The sequence below is a fragment of the Galleria mellonella genome, unplaced genomic scaffold (assembly GCF_026898425.1).
Source record: "Galleria mellonella isolate WM207_F2 unplaced genomic scaffold, CSIRO_AGI_GalMel_v1 utg789, whole genome shotgun sequence".
NCBI classification, from domain to species: Eukaryota; Metazoa; Arthropoda; class Insecta; order Lepidoptera; family Pyralidae; genus Galleria; species Galleria mellonella.
Window position 1 is genome coordinate 467,517 of NW_026442155.1, and position 27,887 is coordinate 495,403.

Below are 27,887 nucleotides of genomic sequence, written 5' to 3' on the forward strand. Positions count from 1 at the left end.
ATTCACAATTTGTGTATGTTTGTTGCATTTACATTATTTTTACCGGTATCTTTCCTGCACTAGATTACCCGCCAATTAATTATTTTCTCTCTAACTACACTGGGTTGGCTGAAAGAGATCTCTTTCAGAGATAAGCCCTCCCTTGCTAACAAGTTGTTTAACTAATCGCTATATGTATTGTTCAAGTGCAATAAAGAATATATATAACGTCACGATTATAGTTATACTGCAGATTGATTCATCTTTTAATAGTTAATGGATGAAAATACGTAAGTACGTATACTAAATCTATAGTGAAAATGAAATGGTAACTCTACCTATCAACATACGCTAGCAGGATAATATTTAGGGATTATAGGTGAGGATGAAGCAGATCAGTTGGCCCAACGTGACGAATTCCAGGAATTAATTCAATATTTTCTTGGGGGATTATGTGGAGATCATCTGTTATGGCATATTACTAGAAATAAGTCCGTTCGACCCTGTTTTTAAAAAATCCCTTTCCTCGTACTGTAGGTCAATAAAATATTGACTCCATGTATCTTGGTAGGTATTATATTTGTGGTTCAAATAGTATTCCGAATGAGAGGATGCATCTTTAAAAATGACTATATAAAAAATGCTCAAATTAAGTTTATTTGGATAAAAATATTTTTATTCTTATAATCATCTAAGTTAAGAAATGAAAACTGATTTGCTAAAAAGACAGAGTAAAGTGGAGCAATTTTCTCTTTTTCAGTAAAACATTCGGGCGTTTTAAACTTATTACGCTACTTGACCGTTTATTGAGCTAAAAAGTAACAGTTATATAGTAACGACTATATTTAGTGTTATTAAACGCTTTGCATAAAACGTACCTAGCACATCACTATATCATCGAGAAAAAAAAATATATTTATGGGATTCACCGATAATTTTTCAATTTTTTTTTTTTGATTATTATTTACTGAAGAGGGTAATAAATTTCAGATTAGAAATTAATAGTTACGGTTTTCATTATACTGTTATATAACGTTTATGTATGAAAGAGTGTGTTAAAAAAAAGTATTTCTTAGGTTAAATAATTTCGTAAAATTTAAAATATTTGCACTTAAACTAAACTTTGCGCCAAAGGATTTGTAAAAATGGAAGAATCGGAGGCAAAGATATGTGAAAATTGGTGAGTATTTATTTCTGCCTCGTTGGCTATGTTGTGTCAATATTTATACTATTAATAAACAGGCGAGTTAGCAAGATTTATTTTTAGATTTTGATATTCGGAGCATTGCAAACAGAACAGCTGTTTTAGGTCGATGGTCGGCTTGGCTGTTTACATGTTTGTGCGGAACTTTCTAAACTCTCGACAGAGGGTATCATTACTTTTTTTTTTGGAAATTTTTTAAATTAAAAAAAAGTGAATAGTAGGGGAAAAAATAATATTGTATATGTTTAAATACATTTTGTATATATTTTGAAAAAGTAATACCATTTTTAATTTTATAAATTATTAAACTACCCATATACTCATCATAATCATTAGAATCTAAACTAAAATAAAATTACCTGAAAAACAAATTGTTTCTCTGAATTTATTTTCAACACTTATCTAAGTATTATGTTATCTATGATTATAATACTTTTTAATCTAGTATAAGTTTATCTATTATCAAAGGAGAAAGATTATAAAAAATTCTTCACTCAAAATAAATTATAATAAAATAATTTTTGTGTATAATAAAGTATAAATTAATAAATAAATTTACTTTTTCACAGAACTTTGAACTTTTTAGACTTTCTTATGCATTGTTTGCAATATTAATATAGTAAATTTATAAAACTTTTTATTTAATTTTGAAATTTGACATTTAAATAAATTTCTTTAGACATACCTTATGTCTGCTCTTAAGTTTACATTGCTAAGTAGATTGGAATGAAATTTGCTACTTATCTTACATTTTATTACTAATATGATAAAATTGTAACTACCATTGTATTGTCCATGGTACTACTCATTTTTATAGGCAGTTATCATTTTCCATCAGGTGGGCAATCAGCTTGTTTGCCATTCTAAGTTGCATAAACAAAATCTAGACGATATCTATGCATGGGAGATATTTGACAAAAATTGATAAGTGAAGATGAAGCAGGTCAGTTAGCCCATCGTGATAAGGTCACCATCACTGGTGACTTTATCACGATGGATTTTGATCAATCAATGGTTTCCAGGAGTAATCACGACGAGGTCGACCTGAGAGGGTATATTGCTAGTGATAGGATTGCTACTCATCATTACTAACAATCTCTTCCCCCTCCCCCCATTTAGTAACAGTTGAATAAGGTAGGTAACTATTTAAATGTTATATTGCTATCTATGACTATAAACATAAATTACTACCTGTATAACTAGCTTTCTGCATAAATACTTTATGTATTTTTAAGTAAGTATGTATGTATACGCATAGATTTTATAAGTATAAAATCTATGCATGTTTATGCATGGGAGATATTAGACAAAAATTGATATGAGAGATCTTAATAAGAGTTATAGAAGATATAACAATAATTTTTAGAAATTTTGTCCGTTTGTACAGATAAATACAGAATCATGTAACACCCGAACAAACACAAGTTTTTGTGTTGCAGAAACAAACTTTCTTTTTTTTATACAACTTAGAATGACAAACAAGCTGACGGTACACCTGATGGACAGTGGTGTAACCGTCGCCTATAGACCATATGAGCAGTACCATGGACATAACAGAGTATACTGTTTCCCCCATGTGATACAGACCAATAAAATTTCTCCTTCCTATTAATTTTTTTTTAAAATCTCCCTTGTGTTTTGACATTGTCTAGTTAAGATTTTAATATACTAGTAAGATAATTTATAAAAAAAGGTCCCTTTCACTGACAGCAAGCGTGAGATTCCTGCGGTTAACTTCACTATCCACTCAGTGCACTGCGCGCGAAACCTCCGCGTGTGCCCGGTGTGCAAGGAGCCTGTGCCCCACCAGGAGCTGCAGGAACACCATGACAGATACCATAAGCTGTGTGAGTACCATACAACCTATATGAACTACAGTATGAGGCTTAAAAAAGGCTGTATTAAGGTTTCATCAGTATCAGCAATGCGCGTGATAACGTGATCTATAATATTTTCTGTCTATGGTAGACTGGTAGATAACGCCATATGGTATTAAGTCCACAATTTACACGTTCTAGGTGTAGTAAAGTTTAATAAATAAATAAATACCCTTAGTATTGCCAGAGATCAGGCTCTTTAAACAAGTGGCAAGCGAATTCGTCGATGGAATCCACATTGCTAGCGAGTCCATGAGTTGGAATGAGACATCCGATGTTACTATCTCACTGTATCTCAAGGAATTGCTAGCAATGTCGATTCCATGATGAATTCGCTTGAAATTTTTCGTTAATTTGCTATTTATCAATAGCAAGCAGGCGTCCATAGGCTATGGTAACAGTTTAGCGTCATAAAAAAAATAAGCGTAACAGAGGGTAGAAATGTAAACCAATAACGTTGTACCAGTCGAGTCTGATTTTGTGTTCTGGGTTTTTTTAAATCTATATTTTACAACCTCTAAATACAAATGCAAAGAGTAGTAATAGCTAGAGGGGGCAAAAGGGATGGGTGACATGGGTTGAAGGGCCTCTCGTTCCGCATATTTTTTGTTTTTTCATAACATACTTTCGTATGTTTAAATAAAATGTTGGTGGCGTAAAAGGCTTTAAGTTACCAACGAGCTATGGAGAGGGCTATGCTCGTGAGTTTTTAAGGAACTAAAGGAACCGACATAGCCAGAAGGATAAGCAAGCCGAAGTGGCAACGGACTCGTCGCATAGCTTTAACAATCGAGAACCGATGGGCAAGAAAGGTTTTTTAGTGACGTCCTCTTACGGCAGTCTATGGGGGAGGCCTATGGTCACCAGTGGACAGATATTGGCTGATGTGATGAGGGGACGACACTTCCGTTTTTATATAGTCTTTTTGTATTACTAAACGACCTCGCACAATGTGTATCTTGCCCACATTCGATTTAGGGCTTGTCCCGCTACTAGTCAGTCGGTTGATCAACGATTGACTACATTCTGAAAGTCTAAAATCTGATCACTGTTTAAACTTTTGACTTTAGCAAATTTCGTTTTTGGATCGTGTCATTCACTTCATGCCTCAGAGGGCACGTATAGCGTCCTATAGGCCAGGTCAGAGGCCTTCATGTATGATGAGGGCGGGCTGGAAACTCTTGGCACCAGAAGGCACTCCTTTTATCATTAAATTTTAATGTATGATAATGGAATGGTAATCCCGCCCGTACTGTCGGCATACGCCAGCGTAGCAACAGTATGGGCTGATAGGGGAGGATGAAAGCAGGTCATTTAGCTCATCATAATTATAGGGCACCACGGTGGTTTCCAGGGGGAATCACGGGGAGGTCAGTCTGACGGCAATGATCTGAATCCTTTTACTCTCCCCTTCACATGATTGGCAGTATGTGAATGATACTAATGCTAAGTTAATTGAACAGTGCCTTGCAAACAGTGTGGGGAAAGTGTCTGCGGGACAGATCTCGAGGATCACATCAGGGACTCCTGTGGACACACCATTAAGTCATGCAGGTATGTTTTTACACATTATATATCCAAAATTAATAATAAATTTTAATAATAAACAACACTGGATATATATATATATATATACATATATATATATATATATATATATATATATATATATATATATATATATATATATATATATATATATATATATATATATATATATATATATAGCGTCATCTAGACTCAAACTCAAACTAAGCAGATCTTTAAGAAATTAAAAAAAAAGAGGACTGCACAGCTATCTACTTTATACTAATATTACAAATAGACAAGATTTGATTGTTTGTTTTTAATAGATTAACTCAAAAACTACTTAACAGATTTCAAAAATAATTTGACCTTTAGAAAGTTACATTAATAGCAAGTAACACGGGTAATATCAAGAGTGCCGAGGTTTTCCCAAGAGACTACAGCGTGTGGTTCTTCAAAAGGGGGGTAAAGAGGTTTCTTCAGGGTCGGCAACGCACGCGTAATACCTCTGGTATTGCAGATGTTTATAGGCTACGGTGACCGCTTACCATCAGGTAGGCCGTATGCTTGTTTGCCAACTCAGTGGTATAAAAAAAATTGACCATATTTTTTTTTAATGTATGAAAATGGAATGGTAAGCGTAGGAGATGCCTATGCTATCGGGATATGCTGGGGGGGCACCAGTAAGGGATAATAGGTAAAGACCATATGTCCTTGTGTTGGCTCAGAACGTCGTTATAAAAAATACCATTCCCAGGTTCTGCGAACTGGAGTTGCCACGCCACGAGCTGCCTGCTCATGAGAACTACTGCGGCGTCCGCACAGAGCAGTGTCCAGACTGCAAGGAATGGGTGATGATCAAGTACAGACAGCTCCACCTGGACTCCAACCATGGGTTCTTACGGCTTGATGATGGTAAGTACCAATATAGCATTGACTCCACGCTTTTGTTGAATGATGAGTTAGGGCGCTACGTCAGAGCTCTTCGTTTTCAAGGCAGAATAGAAATTCTTGACGCCGGAGGAGAATAATGGATGATAATAGAATGGTAACCCCGTCTGTGCTGGCGGGGCACCAGTAATTAGTGATAGATGAGGATGAAACCAGGTCATTTAGCCCATTGTGACGGATTCTACAAAAATTAATTACGTTAGTTCCTAGAGGGGCCGCATGGAGGTCGACCTGACATCATATATTGAGGAAATAAGGGTTTGTTGGGAATGAGGATCTAACCGCCCCGTTACCAGCAATATACCCTAGCAAGTCGACCTCCACGTGGTTCCCCCTAGAAAGAATGGTGGTTAATTTTTGATATTTCCAATTGACCTGCTGATCATCATCACCTATCATCCTTCACTGGAGCCTCGCCAGCGTATACCGATAGCGCAGACCAAGTAACCATTTCATTATCTTTCATAAAAAAAAATCGAATACTCGACGTATTAGATCTTTTTTTTTATACAACTTAGAATGGCAAACAAGCTGACGGCACACCTGATGGAAAGTGGCAACCGTCGCCTATAGACATGAGCAGTGCCATGGACATAACAGAGTATACTGTTTCCCCCATGATACCCCCCATGCGTTGCCATTCCAGAGGACTCGAGTGTTATTCCTCTGTACCCAGTAAATTCACGCATTTTTAGTTACCCTTTATACACCCTGTATTGCTAGCAATAGGATTACCCGAATTGGTTTACAACTAACAGAGTTATGAGGTAACAGACATAAAAATAAAATACAATAAAATTGAGAATTTCCTTTTTTTTTTTTTAAGTTGGACTCAAAATATAAATATCATTAGAGATTAGAAACTAATTAAGTATTTTCTTTCTTTGAAAGTTACTAAAAAAAATAACATAATTTGAAACAAGAATATATTAATATTCATCCACTTTTTTTAAATTTTTTTAAATATATATATATATATATATATATATATATATATATATATATATATATATATATATATATATATATATATATATATATATATATATATATATATATATATATATATATATATATATATATATATATATATATATATATATATATATATATATGACATGTTTTTGACTTTTGCTCTCTCTCTCTCATATATATATATATATATATATTAACAACATTTAAAACAACACATCGAGAAATACGAGCCTTACATAAAAATATAACGAGACAACTTGAAAAAAGTTATTAATCAACCTCTCTTTCTTCTTTAATCATGAAGTCCGTTGAATTGATAGCATCCGAACAAGACATCGTAGAATCAGTGTCGGTGTCGGAGTAAGCACCTATATCTTTAATATTAAAAAATAAATTGTCTATCGTTTGATCCATGAGCGTGTCCAGTTTATACAGTGTCTCCTCTTCTTCTTTGACACGCTCCGCTGCACTCCTCCACTGTTCCGTCGTGATCGAGGCGAGGCTCTCGTCGAAATATTTATATGTTTCCCTAAAATCGTCAGTTTGCGGTATTTTCGCTTTTATTCCCTTGAAAACTATCTCGATTGGGCTCAGTTCGCTGTGGAACTCTGGTAGTCTCAACACTTCGATATTGTGTTTGGCAGCCATCACGTCTAGTGCGTATGCTTCGTATTTTTTTATAGCTTCTTTGGCTTTAATCAGTAATTCGCATTTCAAGTCACTCTCTTCGAATGGCACATCCTTTTTTCTCATCCAATCTGTAATATTTTCTTTCGTCCACAATATGTTGGGTGTTCTCTCGTGAAGCCTGCAATGATGCGATGCATTACTCATCACCACCACAGAATTCTTCAGCAACTTGGGCAGTAAATCCTCGAACCACTTTTCAAAGTTCTCAGCATCAGCAGTCTCGCGAGTATCAAGTACTTTGATTTTTGAGTTAAAGCAGTATATACTATTGTCTATGACCCCACCAACATCTGTGTGCATTATGATTATTCTCTTTGGTTCATCAAGAATTGTTGTCGTTTGTTTTGACGTAACTGTTGATCGTCCTAAAACAAATAAAGTATATATTTTATTAATTGTTCATCTATTTCACACGTAAGGTATTTAAAATAAGAATTAAATTTACAAAAAATGTTCATAAATAAATGAATAAAAACTCTTGTTTTATTGTTACCTTCAAAAAATGGTACAGATTATAAATATTATATATGTACACAGAACTTCTAGTAACTTCTATATTTCCGAACCGATACGACATCATAACCTTCAGGAAAAGAGCATATTCCTTTTTAAAAGGCCAGCAGCACACCTGCAATGCCGCTGGTGTCGTGGGTGATCATGGGCGGTGGTAGTCACTTACCATCAGGTGAGCCGCATGCTCGTTTGCCCCCTGTGTTGGAAAAAAATCTCTGGGAATTCACCACGATAGTTTTCAGGAGGAATCATGTGGGTACTCCACATAATTCCTGCCCTGAACCTGCTGGGGAGAAAGGGATTGTTAGCAATTGAGTTGGACAGCCCCATTGCTACCAATATTAGGTCGATCTCCACGAGGTTCCCTCTGGAAATCATCGTGAACAATTCTTTTTGAATTCGTCACGATGGGCTAACTGACCTGCTTTATCCTCACCTATCATTCTTCACTGGTGCCCCGCTGGTGTATACCGACAGCGCGGGTGGGGTTACCATTCCATTATCACCCATAAGAATTTGCGTGATTTTACTGGGTACAGAGGAATAACACCCGAGTCCTCAGGAATGGCAACGCATGGGGGGTATCATGGGCGAAACAGTATGTGTGTGTACTGTTATGTCCATGGTACTGCTCATGTCTATAGGCGACGGTTACCACTTTCCATCAGGTGGGCCGTCAGCTTGTTTGCCATTCTAAGTTGTATAAAAAAGACCCATAAAAAAAAAAGAAACCTGACCTGCCACAGTGGCAACTAACAACGTTCTGCTACCAGGGACTGAAGTATTAATTCTGACATGACAAACCTGAGGCACCCGGTATCCATGTTTCATCTATATAGTATATGGGATGGTTTTGTGCTTTGTGCTTTCGGATCTTGTTCAGATAATTCCTACGCATAATTATAATTTTATCCCTGTCTGTGACAACAGTCTCTCCTTGTCTCCTGATAAATTTATACCCCATTTCCTTCAACACGCGATAAAATGTCGATCGCGTGAAGTCTGGCAGTGATTTATCTGAATTCACCTCGTCGAAAACCGAGGAAGTTCGCGGCAATTTGCCGTTCAAGTAATAATTATAAATTTTCTTTTTTATCATTGACTTGTCAAAGTTGGACAGTTTATTGTATATCTTTGTATTTCTCTTATAATGGTGGTTGTCTTTGAAATGACCAAATTTTCTATAGTCAGCCAACAGTCTGGCCATAGTGTTCTTATTTATATCACACAGACTCGCTGTTTTCTCCATTATGTCGGACTTGTATGGAAATTTGTCTACTGGCCAAGATTCTTCCACATATTTGTATAAATTTATAGCCATGGTCTTTTCATGCACACTAAGATGTCTCTGAAAATGTATTTACAAAATTTTATTAATTATTTATTTGCACACACACACACATATTTTTTTAATGGGTGATAATGGAATGGTAACACCACTTACACTATCGGTATACACCGGCAGGGCATCAGTGAAGGATGATAGGTGAGGATGAAGTAGGTCAGTTAGCCCATTGTGACAAACTCAACAAGAAGTGTTCACTATGGTTTCCAGGGGGAACCACGTGGAGGTCGACCTAATAGGGCATGTTGCTAGCAACGGGGCTGTCAAACTCCATTGCTAACAATCCCTTTCCCCCCATGCCCTTATGTTAGAATGTGGAATAATGAACTTTTTTTTTTATTATTATTTTAAGGGCTTTTACCTTCTTCAGGTATATCAGCCCTATCATATCCATAATGTACTTGTAAATAATAAAAGATTGCCCCACAAATTCTAAAAACACCTAAATCAATTTAGATAAAATTTCTATTGGACCAATTTGCAAGTATAGCCTTTCAGATACAAAAAGAATTTTGAATTTGTAAATAATTAAAGATAAAATATAAATAAATTAAAATAAAAATATAAATCATAATTAAAATTAACTTCAATTAAAAAAAAAACCCAGTTATTTTAATTCTTAAAACTGAACTACTAAACTGATTTTGATAAAATTTCTATGGCATTAATCTGTAAGTATATTTATTTAGATAAAAAAGAATTTTCCATTTTTGGTTTACATCTGATGGAGTTATGAGGTGACAAACATAAAGTAAAAAATAACCGAATATAACCAAGAAGTAAATAAATTATTTGATATATATATATATATATATATATATATATATATATATATATATATATATATATATATATATATATATATATATATATATATATATTATATGAATTAAGTGTCTATGTGTTTTCTGAAAGACAAATCTTAATATATAAAGATTCCGTGTCACAGTGTTCATCCATACTAATTTTTGGAAGCTCAATTGATTTTAATAAAATTATGTTTATATGTATTTTTTTGTGTCAACTTGTGATAAAGGATCTCATTCCTACAGGAATGTTTTGCCCACCATGTAGTGTGCAACATTTTTCATGGGTTAGCTATTATAGATTTAGATAGATAGACAATTTATTTACATTACTTACAGCACACAAATTACAATAAAAAAAAAAACATACACGTAATACACAGCAAAAGAGACAAAAGAATAAAAACAAAAAAGCACAAATAAAAAAAATAATACAAAAACAAAATACATAATCTAACAATCTCCTTTGTTACCATTTCTTCATGCGTGTGCCATAGTAACACAAAATGGTCACAGCTCAGTTTATTGCTTTGCCCTTAAAAGAGCAAAACACTGATATTCTGCTGTGGCCAAAAGTCAGTCACGAAACTTTTCATTAAAAATTTTCAATATAAAAATATATATATATATATATATATATATATATATATATATATATATATATATATATATATATATATATATATATATATATATATATATATATATACGAGGTCTGTCCGGAAAGTTCGTATAAAAGTGTTCTGTGAAAGAGGAGTGGGGAGGCCAGGTAAGCGCAGGACCCCTTCCTTATGTCCCTAACAATGCTTCAGTTCTGGTCTGACCGCCGTGCGGTGCGAACTGGCTTGTCACGCCATCTGTGAAGTTACCTCTTAACGAAACCCCGTCGGCATGGAGCCCGCTTCCGTTGAAGAGCAGCGCGTCGTAATCAAGTTTCTCTCGAAACTCGGCAAGAATGGCCGTGAAATTTTTGCCGATCTAATTCGATAAGACATCCGGGGAACCACGAACAAAAAAATCAAGAAAATCCCGCTCAAATGTCAAGACAATGTTGATTGTTTTTTTCGATGTTCGGGGGATTGTCCATCAAGAATTCGTCCCTCCAGGCCAGACAGTTGATGGAAAATTCTACGTCGATGTGCTCAGACGCCTCAAAGCTCGTGTGGCACGAGTTCGTCCAGAATTGGCGCGAGAGGGGCGTTGGATTCTTCACCACGACAATGCCCCTGCCCACACCTCTCTTGTTGTCCGTGAGTTTTTGAGTAAAAATTCCATTACGGTGACCGAACACCCCCCTATTCGCCGGATTTGGCCCCGTGTGACTTCTTCTTGTTCCCAAAACCAAATTGGTACTTCGGGGGCGGCATTTGGGGGACATAAATGAGATAAAAAAAGCTACGACGGGGCAGCTGAGAAACCTACAACCAGAGGACTTTCAAGGAGCCTTCTCACAGTGGAAACGGCGTTGGCACAAGTGCATTATGTCACAGGGGGAGTACTTTGAAGGGGATAAAATTGATTTACCTGAATAATTGTAAAATAAAATTTTTAAAAAACTTTTATACGTACTTTCCGGACAAACCTCGTATATATATATATATATATATATATATATAAATAAACTGCATTGTATGTGTCCATTATATTTGCCTCCACTTGATATTATATTCTACATAAATAAATAAATAACAGATACCATTAGATGAGGGGTAGTCAGAGATCACTTTCTGTCACATTCAGATATATATAGATTTTAAAGTATCATTCAATTTAATACAATATTGTTTGTAAGCAGTATAAAAAGAAAAGTATTAATTTATTTAGGACAGTTGTCGCTCCCTTGTTAGCTAACACTGGCATTTAATTTTCATCCAACTTCAAACAGAAGGACTCTCAGTTTAGTTGTACTTTTTTTTACCTCATCTCTGTTAATTGTAAACAGACTTTGAAAATTCTGTTTTATCTGAAAGGATATAATTATGGATTAGTTCCATAGAAATTTTATAAACATCGATTTAATAGTTTACTTTTTATGGCAAAATAATTGGTTTGCCACAAGTGAAGTAAATTTTTTTTGTGGAACATAATTTAATTAATATGTAAAACTAACTGATAATGAATTCGTTATTTTATCTGAATATTTTTTTATTCCAGAGATAAATATTATAAAAGAGGTTTTTAATTTGAGAAATAGATTACTGTGCATAATAAAAATCGTGGACGTTACAACGAAGTTTCTTTTTTTGTGGTAGCAAAAAGTATCGTAGAATAAAAAAATGACAAATATTAAAATTCATGAAATATTTTTTAATAAGTAGATATTGTTTTCTCTAAGAATATTAAGCTTACAAGCTTTTTTCGTGGTGCGGTTTCTTGTTGCGGCTCTAGTTCAATTTTCACTGTAACAGTTTTCTTTTTTGAAGCCATTTTAAACAATTTATTGACATAAATAATTGAGATAATTGATTCTGCGATAATTTATCGATTATAAGTATACAAACAAATACAAGTTTGATGGCATTTAATCGGACCACAGACTAGATACTGTGTAAAGAAAACACCACAGAGTACTTTTCTATATACAAGTTAGGGAGGCGTTAAATAACATAGCTAGTTACAGAAACTGGCTACTGGGCCTGTAACCGAATAACTGGTTATAACATAATAACTACTAGTTATTTTTTTATATATTATATTTAGTAAGTGGTTACTTTTGCGTTTCGTCGTTTTTTTTTTGCATTGCCCTTGTTCGCGTATTCACCCCACATCGGCCGAATGGTCTAGCAGACTATATGTGTGAGTGAGGTCGCCTGGTACAATTTACATCTAGTTACGTTGGACTTTTTCATTATTGGTATTGCTCAAATATAATGCTTCTAGTTCACCGTATTATCATCATCATTATATCAGTCATTAACTGTCTACTATTGAACATGGGCCTCTTCCATAAAGAGGGGTTTTGCCAGAAGTTGCTACACTTGACAGGGGGATTCTCCGTTATATAACCATATAATATAACCATCAGAAATGCTCAGTAGTGTATGAGTATGCCCCTCTTTTTCTAAAAAGCTGTCATCGCGATGATTGTTTGGCTTGACTTGGTATAGTATTTTGTTTGCATTTCTCGATATATTTTTTTCATTTTATATATCTGAATGTTACAAGAATAATCGTATAAACAAATTTTAATAGTCAGAAATGAACTATTATGCTATATAGGAAACTGCATAATAGAATTTGAAAAATAACTAGTTAAAAAAAATATTTTTGTGCCTTTTCTGTTTAACACAAGATAGGGTAGACAGAAAATGTTATTCTTAATCTATGAAAAATAGGTACTGATATCAAATCACAATATAGGCTCTATAGGTATCTGTGATTAGCTCCTAAAAATTTGGCGGGAATTATGAGTAAAACAAATTTGATAATTTTTACTTTTTATTTTTAGGTTCTCAGAGGACTGCTAACAGTCAAAATGTATATTTTAAAATTATCATTCGATTAATATATTGTTCGGTAAATTAAAATTAAAGCGTTTAGCTTTATGCCTACACAATACGCTTGATTAAGAATAATAGGTACTGTGGTCCTTAGATAAATTATTTTCCCATATATCATATAAGACAGTATTAAAACTGTGCCGTTAGATCGCATTGTATCTTTTTTATATCTATGCCACTTTATAGTTTTAAGAGCTTATTAAAATTACGATTTATCAAAAAAAAAAAATCAAATGTTTACTCTAATTTTAAATTTTACTTTTCAGATCCTGTCGTGCAGCCCAAGAAAGAATCACCAAAGCCTACAAATGTACCAACACCATCCCGCCAGTCGTTACCACGTAAGAGCAACGTCACAAAAGACAATAGCTCCAAGAATAAACCGAAGATCACATATCCAAATAGACCGAGAACCGAAATAAGGTAAATATTTTTTAATACATTAACTTCAATAGTCGTAGATGACTTATAGTATCTTTGGACGTTTCACGCCGGATCATCTCAGTTTTTTGCTAATCTCTAAAGTCGCTTAACCGATTGTATTGAAATTTTGTAAATGTTTACTCCAATATTTAAAATGGACCTAATGGCAGAATAGAATTGGCCGAGTCCGTTAATTTTTAATATATATATTTTTTTTCCACAATTTTTTCTCACGCTAATCTTCGAAATTGGGGGGGGGGGGGTTGTTAAATTCGCGACTATCGGACCCGATATTTTAATATTATTAAACGATATGTATTATATAATTTTAACGTGTAGGATATAGGTAACGTGAGGGATGAGCAGCAAGCAGCATCCCTTTAAAAACATCTCCAAAGTCTAACTGCGGTTGTCAATCCGCCTGCCAAGTGTGGCAATCACTGGCAAAATCCCCCAAGGGAGAGGCTTATGTTCAGTAGTGGACAGTTAAAGGCTGATATGATGATACGTTATGGCGTTACCAATTCGTTGTCATTTCATAAAAAATCTCTTGCTTCCATCTAATGGGATTACATGATTTTTATTATTTTATTACTTTACCAAAAATTCTTACTACCTCGTATCTTCAGGTGTCTAAACGACGCGAGTCCACTCGAAGCTCCAGGTAGTTCAAGAGATGGCGCTGTAGCTGGCGCGTCTGGTGCTCGTGAAGTGCAGAAGGCGCCGCCGAAGAGAACCAACGACCAGCCACAAATCAACACTACTGTGGCCAACCTGGATAAAGTTCATAAGGATTTGTAAGTATTGATAACGAAATATCTTTCAGATAAAGAGCATGCTGTTTCTGCTAGTAATACACTCTATCAGGTTGACCTCCAAACGAATCTCCCTAAAAACTCGCGATCAACAAGAATTTTTTGAATTTGCCATTGTGACGAATTCAAAAATATCTTGTTAAATTCGTCACAATGGGTTTTTTTTTTATTGGACGATAATGGAATGGTAACCCCGCCTGTGCTATCGGTATACACTGATGGGCACCAATGTGGATGAAAAAGGATGAGTAAAGATGAAAAACCAGGTCAGTTAGCCCATCGTGACGAATTCAATAATAGATTAGTAACAATAGTTTCCAAGGGGAACCGCGAGAAGGTTGACCTGATAGGGTATATTGATAGCAATGGGGATTAACCTCCCCATTACTAACAATCCCTTCCACCCAGTCACAAAAGGTCAACTAACATGGGGGTTTACCATGAAATGAAATTTCGTGTTTTTGTTCATACCGAAATCGGCCCCGTAATTGGAGCTTAATATTTTTTTTTATACCACTGAGGTGACAAACAAACATACCACCCACCTGATGGTAATCGGTTACTGTAGCGAATAAACACCTGCAGTACCAGGGGTATTACACGCGCGTTGCTGATCCTGAAGAAACCTCTTTACCCCCCTTTTGAAGAACCCATGCTGTAGTCTCTTGGAAAAACCTCGGCAGGGAGCTCATTCCATAACCTGAGTGTTCGTGGGAGAAAACATCTTTGAAACCGCATTGTACGCGACCATCTAGGCTGTAGGATATTAGGATGCTCTTTCTGTAGACGTCGAGCCGTACGACGTTAGAAAGTGGCCGTGGGCATTATATTGAACAATTCCTCTGAGCACAATCCGTTGTACATGCGGTAGAACACGCAGAATGAGGCAAAATCTCTTATGACTTAAGGGATCGATACCGCTTGCAAACCTGGGATCATAAACAATTTTCAAAACTTGTCTTTGCACTGAGTCGAAGGGTTCGAGCGTGTATCTAGGTGTTTCCGCCCATTAGTGATAACAATACTCCATGTGGAGCCGGATTTGCCATTTGTAGAGCATCAATCGTTGATCCGGCGTAAAGTAATGCTTCGCTTTATTAAACGTGGCTTTCGTAACCCACACGTATCCGTAATACCGACAGGTCCCTGTCTTCAAGGCCATGGAGACAGCGATAACAAATGTCGGTCCGAATATACATACAAACCTCGGCATGACGAGCAAATTTATGCTCGAGTTTGTAAGCGGGGTATAGTAAATATGATATATCAGCCGGACACGAGATCTGTGTCTCAATGAGGAATAACAGAGTTTCAAGATGGTGGTGAATTGTGTTGATATTAGAATGAGCCCTCTGATATTGCAGAAGTCCACTTTAAATGTGGATGAAGGTGCTGCTGTGTATCGTCTATTTTTTTCGAGATCTGGCCATAAAATGAAAGGGTGTTTGGAGGTTAATAGGGAAAGATTGTGTCAATAACAAAGGAACAAAGTGGTGTCTACTCCGTCCCCGCGCTAAACAGGTTGTGCAAGTTATCGGCACGGCGGCCAGAAGGACCCTCGATCCCCCCAATGATGTAGTAGCCGGGTCCTCTTTGGTCTCCTCCTCCGGCACAACTACTACACCATGGATTATGCACTGGCGGCGGATCAGCCTCCCAGGGCGAAGATTGAATAATCCCTGTGTTCGGGAACTCAACAACCTGCAGGCGGCCAACGAGCAACCGTATCACCGGGTCTCCCTGAAAGCTTACTTTGCTTACTTCGGTACTTCACGCCTGCATAACATGAAGACAGTATTAAAAACACGCCGGCCCCTCTAATATCGGCACAACCCCTCCCCGAGATGGAAATGGAAACCTTACTCGCCGCAGGAACACAACGGTATTAAAACAGCATTATTTGGCTGCAAACTTCTGCAAGGTGGAGATCTGCCCAGGCGGGTGATTACACTTATGAGCGAGAGTCCCACTGTGCCCTACCTTTCTTGTCCGTTCGTATGATAATCCTACTATAAAAGTCCAAAGAAACCCCGAAATTTTGGAAAACATTTCATGGTAGATCCTCTCCTTTTATCCTATCATCTTTCACTGGTGTCCGGTCTGATATAAGTGGGGCCAATGCTGATGATATACACACATGCTCAGGCCGATGTCTCGCGGCGCGATCAAGAAGCGTATGGCGCCGATGCCACCCCCACCGGTTCCTGTGCGCCACCTGGTGTGCTGCAGCCCGCTGCAGCGGCACCAGCTCGAGCAGCACCAGCGGATGTTACAGTCTGCACACTACGCCGCCATAGGTACTGTGGGCGAACGAATGAATTGCTTTGAATAAAGGAATGAATGAATATAATAGAGTGCCACACAACCACACCTATCGACTGGTTCACAAGCTAGGATACTCTGTGTTACGAGGAATTAGGCAACAAACATTTTGGGCACAACCCAAAATAACACATTGACCAATTGAGAAAAGGTTGTTTTCTAAAAGCTAAGAACACAGGTCAATTGTACCTAAAACCTGCTTCTTTATTGCTGGCGTTTCAGTCAGTCATCGTGACCGTGACTTGATGCAATCCACGTCGAAAATTCAAATTGTGTATTTAAAATATACATATTTTTATTTGTCTAAAGTGTGTATAATATGTATATCCCTTTCAGACCCAAGATTTTTTTTTTCAGGTTAGATATATTTTCGTGTTTTGGAACCAAGCCATCTTGCCGGCACGCACGAGACTACTGCACCACCTAACCGCTAAAATGATATCTTATTGGCTGGTTTAGAATCTCACTATCATGTTATTTCAGCTTCGTGCGTAAAAATGAATTGGGCGCGGTTTTAGAATTTTCTAAAGTTACAACTCACGCCCGTATCGTTCAGGTTTGAAAGGGATATACACACATACACACATTTAGTGGACTTATAAGGAAGTGGTGGCTCATTCTATGCCAAGACCCGGCGATTTAATTTTTTATATAATAATAACAACCACTTGCCAATTTAGAAATTTCACTTCAAATTACCTTTAATTGTAAAATAATCAACAACAGCCACAAGTCTCGATGTTAGCGTCATCTAGTATTTCTTGTATAATTTTGTTTAGTGATCCAATCAGGTGGTTGAAAATCGTATGTGGAGATGTTGGTAAGGGCCGCCATAGACGGACATAAGTCGAGGTGACTTGTTGAAAAAGGGACAAATAAAAAGTAGCCGACAACGGCTGGGAAGTGTGTGGAAGTTAAACATAACATATATAATAAAGGACGAAAGTGGTATCTGGCAACACTGTATCATTAAGTTAATTTTCTCACAACTCAACGAGAGAGAGAGAGTTTGTACAGAAGCCGTTTACCTGTCATTCTCTATAAGTACCTCTTAGATGAATGTCTATCTAGTATTTCGTATTCGATTTTGTTTAGCTCATATTAATATTATTACAATTACAGGATTGCGACCAGTGTTCACTCCAACAGTTTTCCTCAATCGACATGTATACTATCAGGATTACATGAACAGGATGCATGGCCACGCGTGGCCGGGCTCGAGAATGATAGTGCCCACTGGGTACCAGCATGGATCCAATAGATCTGAACATACACCGGCTAGGGAATTGTGGCCCCAGCGCAGGTCCAGAAGCTCTGAGCATGCACCACCTCGAGAATTGCGGCCCCAGCCCAGGTCCAGAAACTCTGAGCATGCACCACCTGGGGAATTGTGGCCGCAGCCCGGACCCAGCAACTCTGAGCATGCACCAGGTGGGGACTTGTGGCCGGAGCCTGGATCCAGTAGCTCTGAGCATGCCTCGGCAGAGGACTCGTGTCCTCAGCCTGACACCACGACCCCTGAGCTTGATCCGCGTATTGACTTGTGGACCAATTTCTCTGATCTGAAGCCGATGAGCCCTCAAGAATTCGCCGACAGGTTTGCATTAATATATATATATATATATAAAGTAACTTATATGTTACGATATAACTTGTCCATATATACACTGTCTAGGATAATATGACGCGCCCCACCGAAACCCAAAGAATTAAAAATTTGTGAGTAAAAATATTCGCGAGGTTTCGACCAAGGAATATAATACTCCTCCGTCCGGGCCGCTACTGAAGATGTTTCCTCACGAACACAAACAGAGCACCATGTCTGTACACGGTATACTTTACAAATTCTTATGAAAACAAATGGAAATGAAAATTTCATTGAGATAAAGTTTACTTTTTACAGCATGTTAATAGATGCAGTTGATCAGAAGATAATGCGAAATAAAAACAATAAGCCGGTATAATTATTGCGTTTTCGCTGCTTTCTGTGTAAGTAGGGGGGGGAGGGTAGGACGAACTATATAAACCCGCGCATATGAAAGTAAACGTCAAAAACATGAGTCATCCAATATCAGTCTTTAGTCAAACGAGATATTAATTTAAATAATATCAACATTTTATCATTAATTAAAACCATGCAAAGACGAAGAGGGACGTTATGCATAATTAAAACATGCTCATTTGTGATATTCCTCAGGTTCAAGCACCTACATCTGGGCCGCGAGTCCGATGATGAAACGCGGTGGGTTATGGGCTCTGCGAGAAGTGGTGCGGGGGCTGCGGGGAATAGTGCAGAGGCTACGAGTAGTGCGTGGACAGCGGGCAATGGTGCGCGGTCACAGGGGAGTGATATGAGGACTACGCGGGGCGGTGCGACGACCGCGGGTAGTAGTGCGAGGGCTGCGGACAATAGTGCGGGGGCAGCGGGGAGTAACGCGGGGGCAGCTAGTAGTAGTGCGGAAGCTGCGGAGAGTAATGCGGGGCCAGCGGATAGTAGAGTGGAGGTTATGTCGAGTAATGCAGGGGCTGGGGATAGTAGTGCGGGGGCTTCAGGAAGTATTGCGCGATCTCCGGGGAGTGATGCGCGGTCTCCGAGGAGTGATGCGCGGTCACCGGGGAGTGATGCGCGATCACCGGGGAGTGATGCGCGGTCTCCGGGAAGTAGTATATGGGCTCCGGGAAGTGATGCGCGGTCTCCGGGAAGTGGTGCGCGGTCTCCGGGAAGTGATGCGCGGTCTCCGGGAAATAGTATATGGGCGTGGGACGGGCCAGGGGCTGCAGGGACTGGTGCGGGGGCTACGGAGGCGAGGGCGGGCGGCAGTGACCGTTTCAGCGAGATCAAGTCCTCGCTGCAGGAGCTCCGTCGAGGACTCAACGAGGTCAGTAATATTATAGTCAATTTTTAAACTCGCTTGAATTGTTTTTGAGTTTTTATTTTAAAGGATGAGAATAGAATAGTAACCTCGCTATCGGTATACCTTGGGGAAGTACCAGTGAGAGCTGATAGGTGAGGATAAAGCAGGTCAGTTAGCCCATCGTGAATAATTCCACGAGAATTAACCACGTTGGTTTCCAGGCGAAACCGCGTGGAAGTCGTCCTAATAGGATACATTGGTAGCAATGGAGCTGTTAGACCCAATTGCTAACAATTTTTTCCTCCCTCAGTTTTTGAGTTTACCCATTAGAGTTTGGTTAAAAATGGCTTTTAATATGCCATAGTGATGTGTGAAGTTTAATATATAATGTTATGTATTAATTAATCTTTATTTCTCAAACATGCTTGGAAATGTGAGCATTATTTTGACAATCTTCTTCGAGATAATCAAAATTGCCGTACTGGCCAGATACATGCGGGCAGCGGCCGGCAAAAGTTGTATGAAAATCCATATCTGTTGTGTTTTGCGGCCAGATAAATTACTATGTAAACTCATATCTGTCCTGTAATTTAAAAATGGAATGACCTTTTACTTCGAACCATGGCTACCAAAGAGGTAACTAATACAAGGTTTTATTTAAATTTCGAACTGGCTTGCAAATAGAAAGCTGTTTATTGAAAAAAAAAACAAAGGAATATTATGGCGCGTGAAAAATTATTATTGTTCGTTATTAGTCATTGAACTTAAAAAGTAAAATTGTGTTTTTGATTTCCGCGCATTGTTTGAGAAAAGTACTATACAACCCTTGGCCACAACTAGGCATTGATGGACTTACGTATGTGTGCCTCGGCTGCGCCTCGGCCCACATTTGCACGTTCGTCCATCAATGCCTCAGTTGCTGGCCGCTGCAGTAATGTACTATATTTATATGTATTATTATGTCAATATCAGATTTTTAATAACTGTAATTCTTCCACAAAATTAAATGTATGTTGTTGTTGTGTCAGCCATTAACTGATGAATGGAGGCTGTACAAAAGTCTCTTGGTCACCTCTGTCCCATTCGTGTTTCAACCGTGAAGCAGTTGTGTTTGCATGACTGTGTTTCGGTTTGACCGGGATACGGCGTAAATTTAAGGGTACAGAGGAATAAATATTAGGGATGGCAAAATATAAACAGTATACTCTGTTATGTCCATGGTACTGCTCATGTCTATAGACGAGTTGCCACTTTCCATCAGGATGGCCGTCAGCTTGTTTGCCATTCTAAGTTGCATAAAAAAAAATAATATTATCACAATAAAGTTGGCACAGAAACCACTTATAATATCTCGACATAGATTGGCATTGTACGACAGAGACTGTCACTTTATGGCAATTAAAATATACATAAATTACCGGCAGAACACAGATTTGGCAAACAAACAATTTATTGAGAAACAGTACAAGCAGCATTGTGCAGAACGCACCTTTTTAAAGTATATTTTTAAATTTTATATTTTTTATTTTGTTTTTCGATATCTGACAATGTCATCATTCAGTGATTATATTTTTCTCTACCACTAGCAGCGACCGTCTTATTATTTCGTAAAATATACAGTCCTTTCTCAAGAGCATATCTCTCGTCAAAAAGCTTACTGAAAATTAAGCCACTTGTAAAGTTTTAATGGCAAGTTTTAAATGAATAACTTTTTTTTTTTACAGAGATACAGTTTTATTACATTAGAAATATTTATTGTTGATAAACTGTATTTAAACAAATAAAGTTATTAAAACTTCATTACAAAATACAATGCTTATTTTTCATAGCTTTTTAACGAAGAGTTGAGAAAGGTGATATTTGAAATAATAAGACGATCGCTGCTAGTGGTGGAGAAAAATATAATAACAGAATGATGACATTGTCAGATATCGAAAAACAAAATAAAAAATATAAAATTTAAACATATATTCTAAAAAGGTGCGTTCTGCACAAAGCTACTTGTACTGTTTCTCATTAAATTGTTTGTTTGCCAAATCTCTGTGTTCTGCCGGTAATTTATTGTAAATTTTAATTGCCATAAAGTGACAGTCTTTGTCGTACAATGCCAATCTATGTCGAGGTATTATAAGTGGTTTCTGTGCCAATTTATTGTGATAATTTTTTTTTATGCAACTGGCAAACAAGCTGACGGCCCACCTGATGGAAAGTGGTAACCGTCGCCTATAGACATGATCAGTACCATGGACATAACAGAGTATACTGTTTCGCCCATGATACCCCCCATGCGTTGCCATTCCTGAGGATTCATGTGTTATTCCTCTGTACCCAGTAAATTCACGGCGTATCCCACCCTTCAAACCGAAACACAGCCATGCAAACACAGTTGCTTCACGGTTGAAATACGAATAGGAGAGAGGTACCCAAGCAATCGACTTTTGCGCAAAGTCTCCTTCTGGTTTTTATACTTTATTATACACAAACATATGTGATGTTTGTGTATATATAGTTAAAGTGTGTGTATAGTTAGTCTATATTAAATAAAGATGTACAACAGGCGAGCTTAACTCTGTAAGAGTTCTCTATCAGCAAACCCTGAGTGGAAAGGAGCATTAATTATTATTGATAACTGCAGTAAATATTGATTGATTAATCAAATTTCCCCTCTTAATAACTCTCCGCTTCTCCTTTTCCCCGTCAAGCCAATTCTGACTCTTGTCTCAATGTCATTTCAGGTCACGGCACCTTATAATTCTAATATCAGCCCGTCTGACAACAATATGTAAGTATTATATACAATTTTATGGATTTGGGTCTCAAATAATAAGGCACCAAAGGATATTTTGGGTCTAGCTTTTAATGAATTTCAAATTAACATTCATTGAACAAAATCACACTAAACGATTACTTGAATGATAAATGTGCATGGTGTTTTTTTTTTTAATAGGTGATAATGTAATGGTAACCCCACCCGCGCTATCGGTATACACCGGCGGGGCACTAGTGAAGGATGATAGGTGAGGATGAAGCAGGCCAGTTAGCCCATCGTGACGAATCCAACAAGAATTTTTCATGATGATTTCCAGGGGGAACCACGTGGAGGTCGACCTAACAGGTTATATTGCTAGCAATGGGGCTATAAAACTCCATTGCTAACAATCCCTTTCCCACCTATGTGCATGGTGTTAGTGGATCTTTCACGGGGTTTTAACGCCCATGTAATTTTAGACATAGTACATATAAATAAATACAGTCATAATGTTAACAGAGATTTAAAAGAGTAACTGTTGAGCTTCTTGCAGGTTATTTAAATCTATCTGCTATGATCTACTATGTAAATCTGCAGTAGTTATAAAAAATGACGATTTAAAACTGCTTATAAACAAGTTTATTTTATTGAAGATGTTTCGAATGTACATTCATATAATTTTTATTCATATTTATCTTAAATATACATAGATATACATAGAACTATATACATACATATACATAGAACATTCAAAAACAAAAGTGAACGAAAACTATGGTTTCCTTCAAAGAATGATACGGTTTGAAAAGATTGTCAATATGTACAAAAAATGAAATAAAAAAAAATGTATACGTGATTATATATGTTAAAAATTGTATGACTATACATATACATATATATACATACATCATATCAGCCTTTAACTGTCCACTGCTGAACATAACCCTCACCCTTGAGGGGGTTTTGCCAGTAGTTGCCACGCTTAGCAGTCGGATTAGCAACCGCAGTTGCTAATTCGACTTTTTTTTAAGTGGGACGCTGTAGCTCGTCCCTCTATCATTAAGTACCCTTAGTCGCCTCTTAGAGTAGCCATGGGAAAGGAAGGGATGGCCCATTATACGGCGGAACGACACGGTATAGAATTTACTATATTAATCATAATTTATCAAAACAGGTTCTGTAGTTTTGCTTTTAAATAAAAAAAAAACTGGTCATGCCATCATTGAAGATTTTTTTTGTGAAACTAAATCTTATGTCTTTTATAAAAAAAAATTAATACTTTAAAAAAAGTGCCCATTGTATTCTTATTATAGTAATGTCAGGCCGTCACCCCGGCGAGTTAATCGGGACCCCCGGGGCTCCCAGGGCTTCCAGGGACACCAGGGTCTCCAGGGACATCAGGGTACTCGGGCCCCCTGGGGTTCCCAGGCCTCTGACGCCCCACAGGCCGCTACACAGGTCCCCCTGACAGCCCAAGCGATAGCAGCACACGACGGGTGCGAGGTGAATGCGCAACTTCCGTGTGAGTTCTGCAATGTCCTTGTGCCTGCAAACCACCTCGTGTTGCATCAGGTACGTGTATCTCATTCTCTGTCTTTCTCAACACACGCACGTACGTACGTACGCATGCACGCACGCACGCACTCACGCACGCACGCACGCACGCACGCACGCACACACGCACGCACGCACGCACGCACGCACGCACGCACACACGCACGCACGCACGCACACACGCACGCACGCACACACGCACGTCACGCACGCACGCACTCACGCACGCACGCACGCACGCACGCACGCGCACGCACGCACGCACGCACGCACGCACGCACGCACTCACGCACGCACGCACGCACGCACGCACGCACGCACGCACGCACGCACGCACGCACTCACGCACGCACGCACGCACGCACACACGCACACACGCACGCACGCACGCACGCACGCACGCAAAACCCACCCACCTACCACGTTACCACGTCACGCCACGTCTGGTGGCAAGACAATACTCCATCAATATATATATATATATATATATATATATATATATATATATATATATATATATATATATATATATATATATATATATATATATATATATATATATATATATATATATATATATAAGAAAAACTATTATAGGGGGCTTTATGAACGCGATAGAATGATTTTTAGAATTTTTGTGTTTGTACGTTTATGTACGCTAATCTCAGAAACGGCTTAACTGATTTAAACGCAATTTCCATTAATGCGTTGCGGTTTACTTAACTCCCCGCCGAGGTTTTTCCAAGAGACTACAGCATGGAGTACTTCAAAAGGGGGTAAAGAGGTTTCTTCAGGGTCGGCAACGCGCGCGTAATACCTCTGGTATTGCAGGCGTTCATAGGCTACGGTAACCGCTTACCATCAGGTGGGCCGTATAAAATAACCGATCAGTTGAATTGGCTGAAACTTTATGAAGGCCTTAGGTACGTAATTATCATTTAAGTATATAATACAATATAAGATCGGATTCATGAAGAGTTCCAATGGGAATGACATACGGGAGCTACATAGTTAGACGCTGGAAATGGCTGGTATTTTAATACTTTCAAAATGGCCGCAGTGAGAAGATGGCGGATTGATTAAAAGTGTTGTCAAATGTCGTCAGACTGGCTGTCGGCCGGACCTGACGCAGCTGCGGCCGGACCTGATGCAGCTGCAGCCGCGCGGGCGCGGCTTCCGCCGTGCAGCGCCCTCGTTCTACGATACGTTACACGAGGAGCCCGTCATACCCTGCGAGTTCTGTACCGAGTCGCTGCCTTTATACCTCATCATTGAGCACCAAGTTAGTATTTTTTTTCGTTTTTTATACTACTTAGAATGGCAAACAAGCTGACGGCCCACCTGATGGAAAGTGGTTACCGTCGCCTATAGACATGAGCAGTACCATGGACATAACAGAGTATACTGTTTCGCCCATGATACCCTCCATGCGTCGCCATTCCTGAGGACCCAGACGTTATTCCTCTATACCTTGAAAATTCACGCCATACGAGGTTTGTCCGGAAAGTACGTATAAAAGTTTTTTAAAAATTTTATTTTACAATTATTCAGGTAAATCAATTTTATCCCCTTCAAAGTACTCCCCCTGTGACATAATGCACTTGTGCCAACGCCGTTTCCACTGTGAGAAGGCTCCTTGAAAGTCCTCTGGTTGTAGGTTTCTCAGCTGCCCCGTCGTAGCTTTTTTTTATCTCATTTATGTCCCCCAAATGCCGCCCCCGAAGTACCAATTTGGTTTTTGGGAACAAGAAGAAGTCACACGGGGCCAAATCCGGCGAATAGGGGGGGTGTTCGGTCACCGTAATGGAATTTTTACTCAAAAACTCACGGACAACAAGAGAGGTGTGGGCAGGGGCATTGTCGTGGTGAAGAATCCAACGCCCCTCTCGCGCCAATTCTGGACGAACTCGTGCCACACGAGCTTTGAGGCGTCTGAGCACATCGACGTAGAATTTTCCATCAACTGTCTGGCCTGGAGGGACGAATTCTTGATCCTCGAACATCGAACTCTTTCTCGGCCCTCTCTGAATCTTTTTAGCCACTTGTGGACGGTTGGTTCCTTCACAGCATCATCCCCATAAACTGTTCTGAGATCGGCAAAAATTTCACGGCCATTCTTGCCGAGTTTCGAGAGAAACTTGATTACGACGCGCTGCTCTTCAACGGAAGCGGGCTCCATGCCGACGGGGTTTCGTTAAGAGGTAACTTCACAGATGGCGTGACAAGCCAGTTCGACCGCACGGCGGTCAGACCAGAACTGAAGCATTTTTAGGGACATAAGGAAGGGGTCCTGCGCTTACCTGGCCTCCCCACTCCTCTTTCTCGCATTCCAGAACACTTTTATACGAACTTTCCGGACAGACCTCGTATCCCACCATTCAAACCGAAACACAGCCATGCAAACACAACTGCTTCACGGTTGAAACACGAATGGGACAGAGGTACCCAAGCAATCGACTTTTGTACCCAGTAAGGGTACAGAGGAATAACACCTGAGTCCTCAGGAATGGCAACGCATGGGGGGTATCATGGGCGAAACAGTATACTCTGTTATGTCCATGGTACTGCTCATGTCTATAGGCGACGGTTGCCACTTTCCATCAGGTGGGCCGTCGGCTTCTTTGCCATTCTAAGTCGTATAAAAAAAATATATATTTCTCCACAGGAACGTTGCAGAAGAGAGTCCGACCAACAGTTCCCCGACTGAGACGAGACTTGCCACACACATACATACATAATGTACGATACATTTATATATTGTCCCCTAGCTAGTAATATTTAATTGTGATTATAACGTATACTAAAATATTAGAGGAATATTTAGATAGAGACGTATTTAAAATTGAGAGAGAAATATTTTTTTAACAATTTCCCTTGTCATTCAAAATATTTTTAAAATTATCGTTCCACTGTTGGACACGGGCTGGTCATAGAGAGGGAATAAAGTGAACAAATTAAATGTAAGAAGTCCAGCAGCTCTAGTATATTTTTCAATGGCAATGCCAATGGTTTTGTAAAGTTAATTGTATATAAAATATGTTATGGTACTAAGATTTATAAATACCAAACTGGTCAAATAGAGAATTGGAAACCGTTTGCAAGTAAAAACTGTGTATATGTAAGATATCGACAGACACATTGATGATGTAAACAAGTATTGTAAGAAAAGATTTACTCTAACTTCAATTTTGACACATAATTTAAAGTTATGCACTTCAGAAGACGAAGCTGGCCCGTAGCCATGCTGAGTATATGTCCGGCGAAGTGTAGCCACGTCGAATATGTTTGCCACAACGGCAATCGACAATTGTCTCCGACTGTCCCATCAAAGATTACAGTCGTGAGCATACTTGTTCATTTAAAAAAATTAATAATACTATTTCGTTTAATATTTAAGGAATACGGTTGCTCTATGGTACAGTTTTTTTTTTTCTAAAACTTGCATCAGACAAAGCACATCACAGTATTCATACATATAGTAAAATATTTTTAATTTAATAGTTCATGTAAATATTGTAGTAATTTGCTAAATTTATGTAAAAAAAAATATTGACTTTGTTTTTAAACTTGACAATTGACAAAATAAGTTTTTTTTTTTTTTATAAATATGTGGTCACAAATTGTGATAAGAATGACACAAATTTTTGTCACATTTAAAGGAATATACTGGGACCCCTATGGTAGGTACATTATAAATGTGTTTGCATGTTCAGGGTTTTTTTTTTAATGTATGATAATGGAATGGTAACCCCACCCGCGCTATCGGTATACACCGGCGGGGCACCAGTGAAGGATGATAGGT

At 38.2% G+C, this 27,887-nt stretch overlaps 2 protein-coding genes across 3 annotated transcripts; one reads left to right on the top strand and one right to left on the bottom strand.

Moving 5' to 3' along the window:
* Positions 1–876: 876 nt before the first annotated feature.
* LOC113515151 (uncharacterized) lies at positions 877–27,660 on the top strand. Of its 2 annotated transcripts, none has more exons than XM_052901693.1 (13): positions 877–1,159; positions 2,894–3,030; positions 4,524–4,614; positions 5,345–5,502; positions 13,634–13,790; positions 14,420–14,587; positions 16,751–16,902; positions 18,050–18,524; positions 19,125–19,806; positions 22,518–22,564; positions 23,845–24,103; positions 25,191–25,367; positions 26,751–27,660. In XM_052901693.1, the coding sequence occupies exons 1-13, from the start codon at positions 1,125–1,127 to the stop codon at positions 26,790–26,792; spliced, it is 2,580 nt and encodes an 859-aa protein (XP_052757653.1). In that variant the 5' UTR covers positions 877–1,124; the 3' UTR covers positions 26,793–27,660. The 2 variants fall into 2 exon arrangements, with proteins under 2 accessions (XP_052757653.1, XP_052757654.1); XM_052901694.1 differs by lacking the exon at positions 877–1,159 and adding an exon at positions 1,900–2,317.
* LOC113515043 (uncharacterized) lies at positions 6,661–12,404 on the bottom strand. The gene is made up of 3 exons (XM_026899175.3): positions 12,217–12,404; positions 8,521–9,064; positions 6,661–7,568 (listed from the first exon to the last, which is right to left on the bottom strand). Exons 1-3 carry the CDS (start codon positions 12,292–12,294, stop codon positions 6,784–6,786), a joined length of 1,407 nt encoding a protein of 468 aa, XP_026754976.2. The 5' UTR covers positions 12,295–12,404; the 3' UTR covers positions 6,661–6,783.
* Positions 27,661–27,887: the final 227 nt, after the last annotated feature.

What these genes read in the sequence shown, in the direction of transcription:
- LOC113515043 (XM_026899175.3), bottom strand. Translation starts at nt 12,294, where the DNA reads ATGGCTTCAAAAAAGAAAACTGTTACAGTGAAAATTGAACTAGAGCCG. An exon ending in CCGCACCACGAAAAAAGCTT is followed by an intron (nt 9,065 to 12,216) that starts GTAAGCTTAATA and finishes ATACATTTTCAG; the next exon opens with AGACATCTTAGTGTGCATGA. An exon ending in ATGGATACCGGGTGCCTCAG is followed by an intron (nt 7,569 to 8,520) that starts GTTTGTCATGTC and finishes TATTTGTTTTAG; the next exon opens with GACGATCAACAGTTACGTCA.
- LOC113515151 (XM_052901693.1), top strand. Translation starts at nt 1,125, where the DNA reads ATGGAAGAATCGGAGGCAAAGATATGTGAAAATTG. An exon ending in TCCGTCGAGGACTCAACGAG is followed by an intron (nt 19,807 to 22,517) that starts GTCAGTAATATT and finishes ATGTCATTTCAG; the next exon opens with GTCACGGCACCTTATAATTC. An exon ending in ACCTCATCATTGAGCACCAA is followed by an intron (nt 25,368 to 26,750) that starts GTTAGTATTTTT and finishes ATTTCTCCACAG; the next exon opens with GAACGTTGCAGAAGAGAGTC.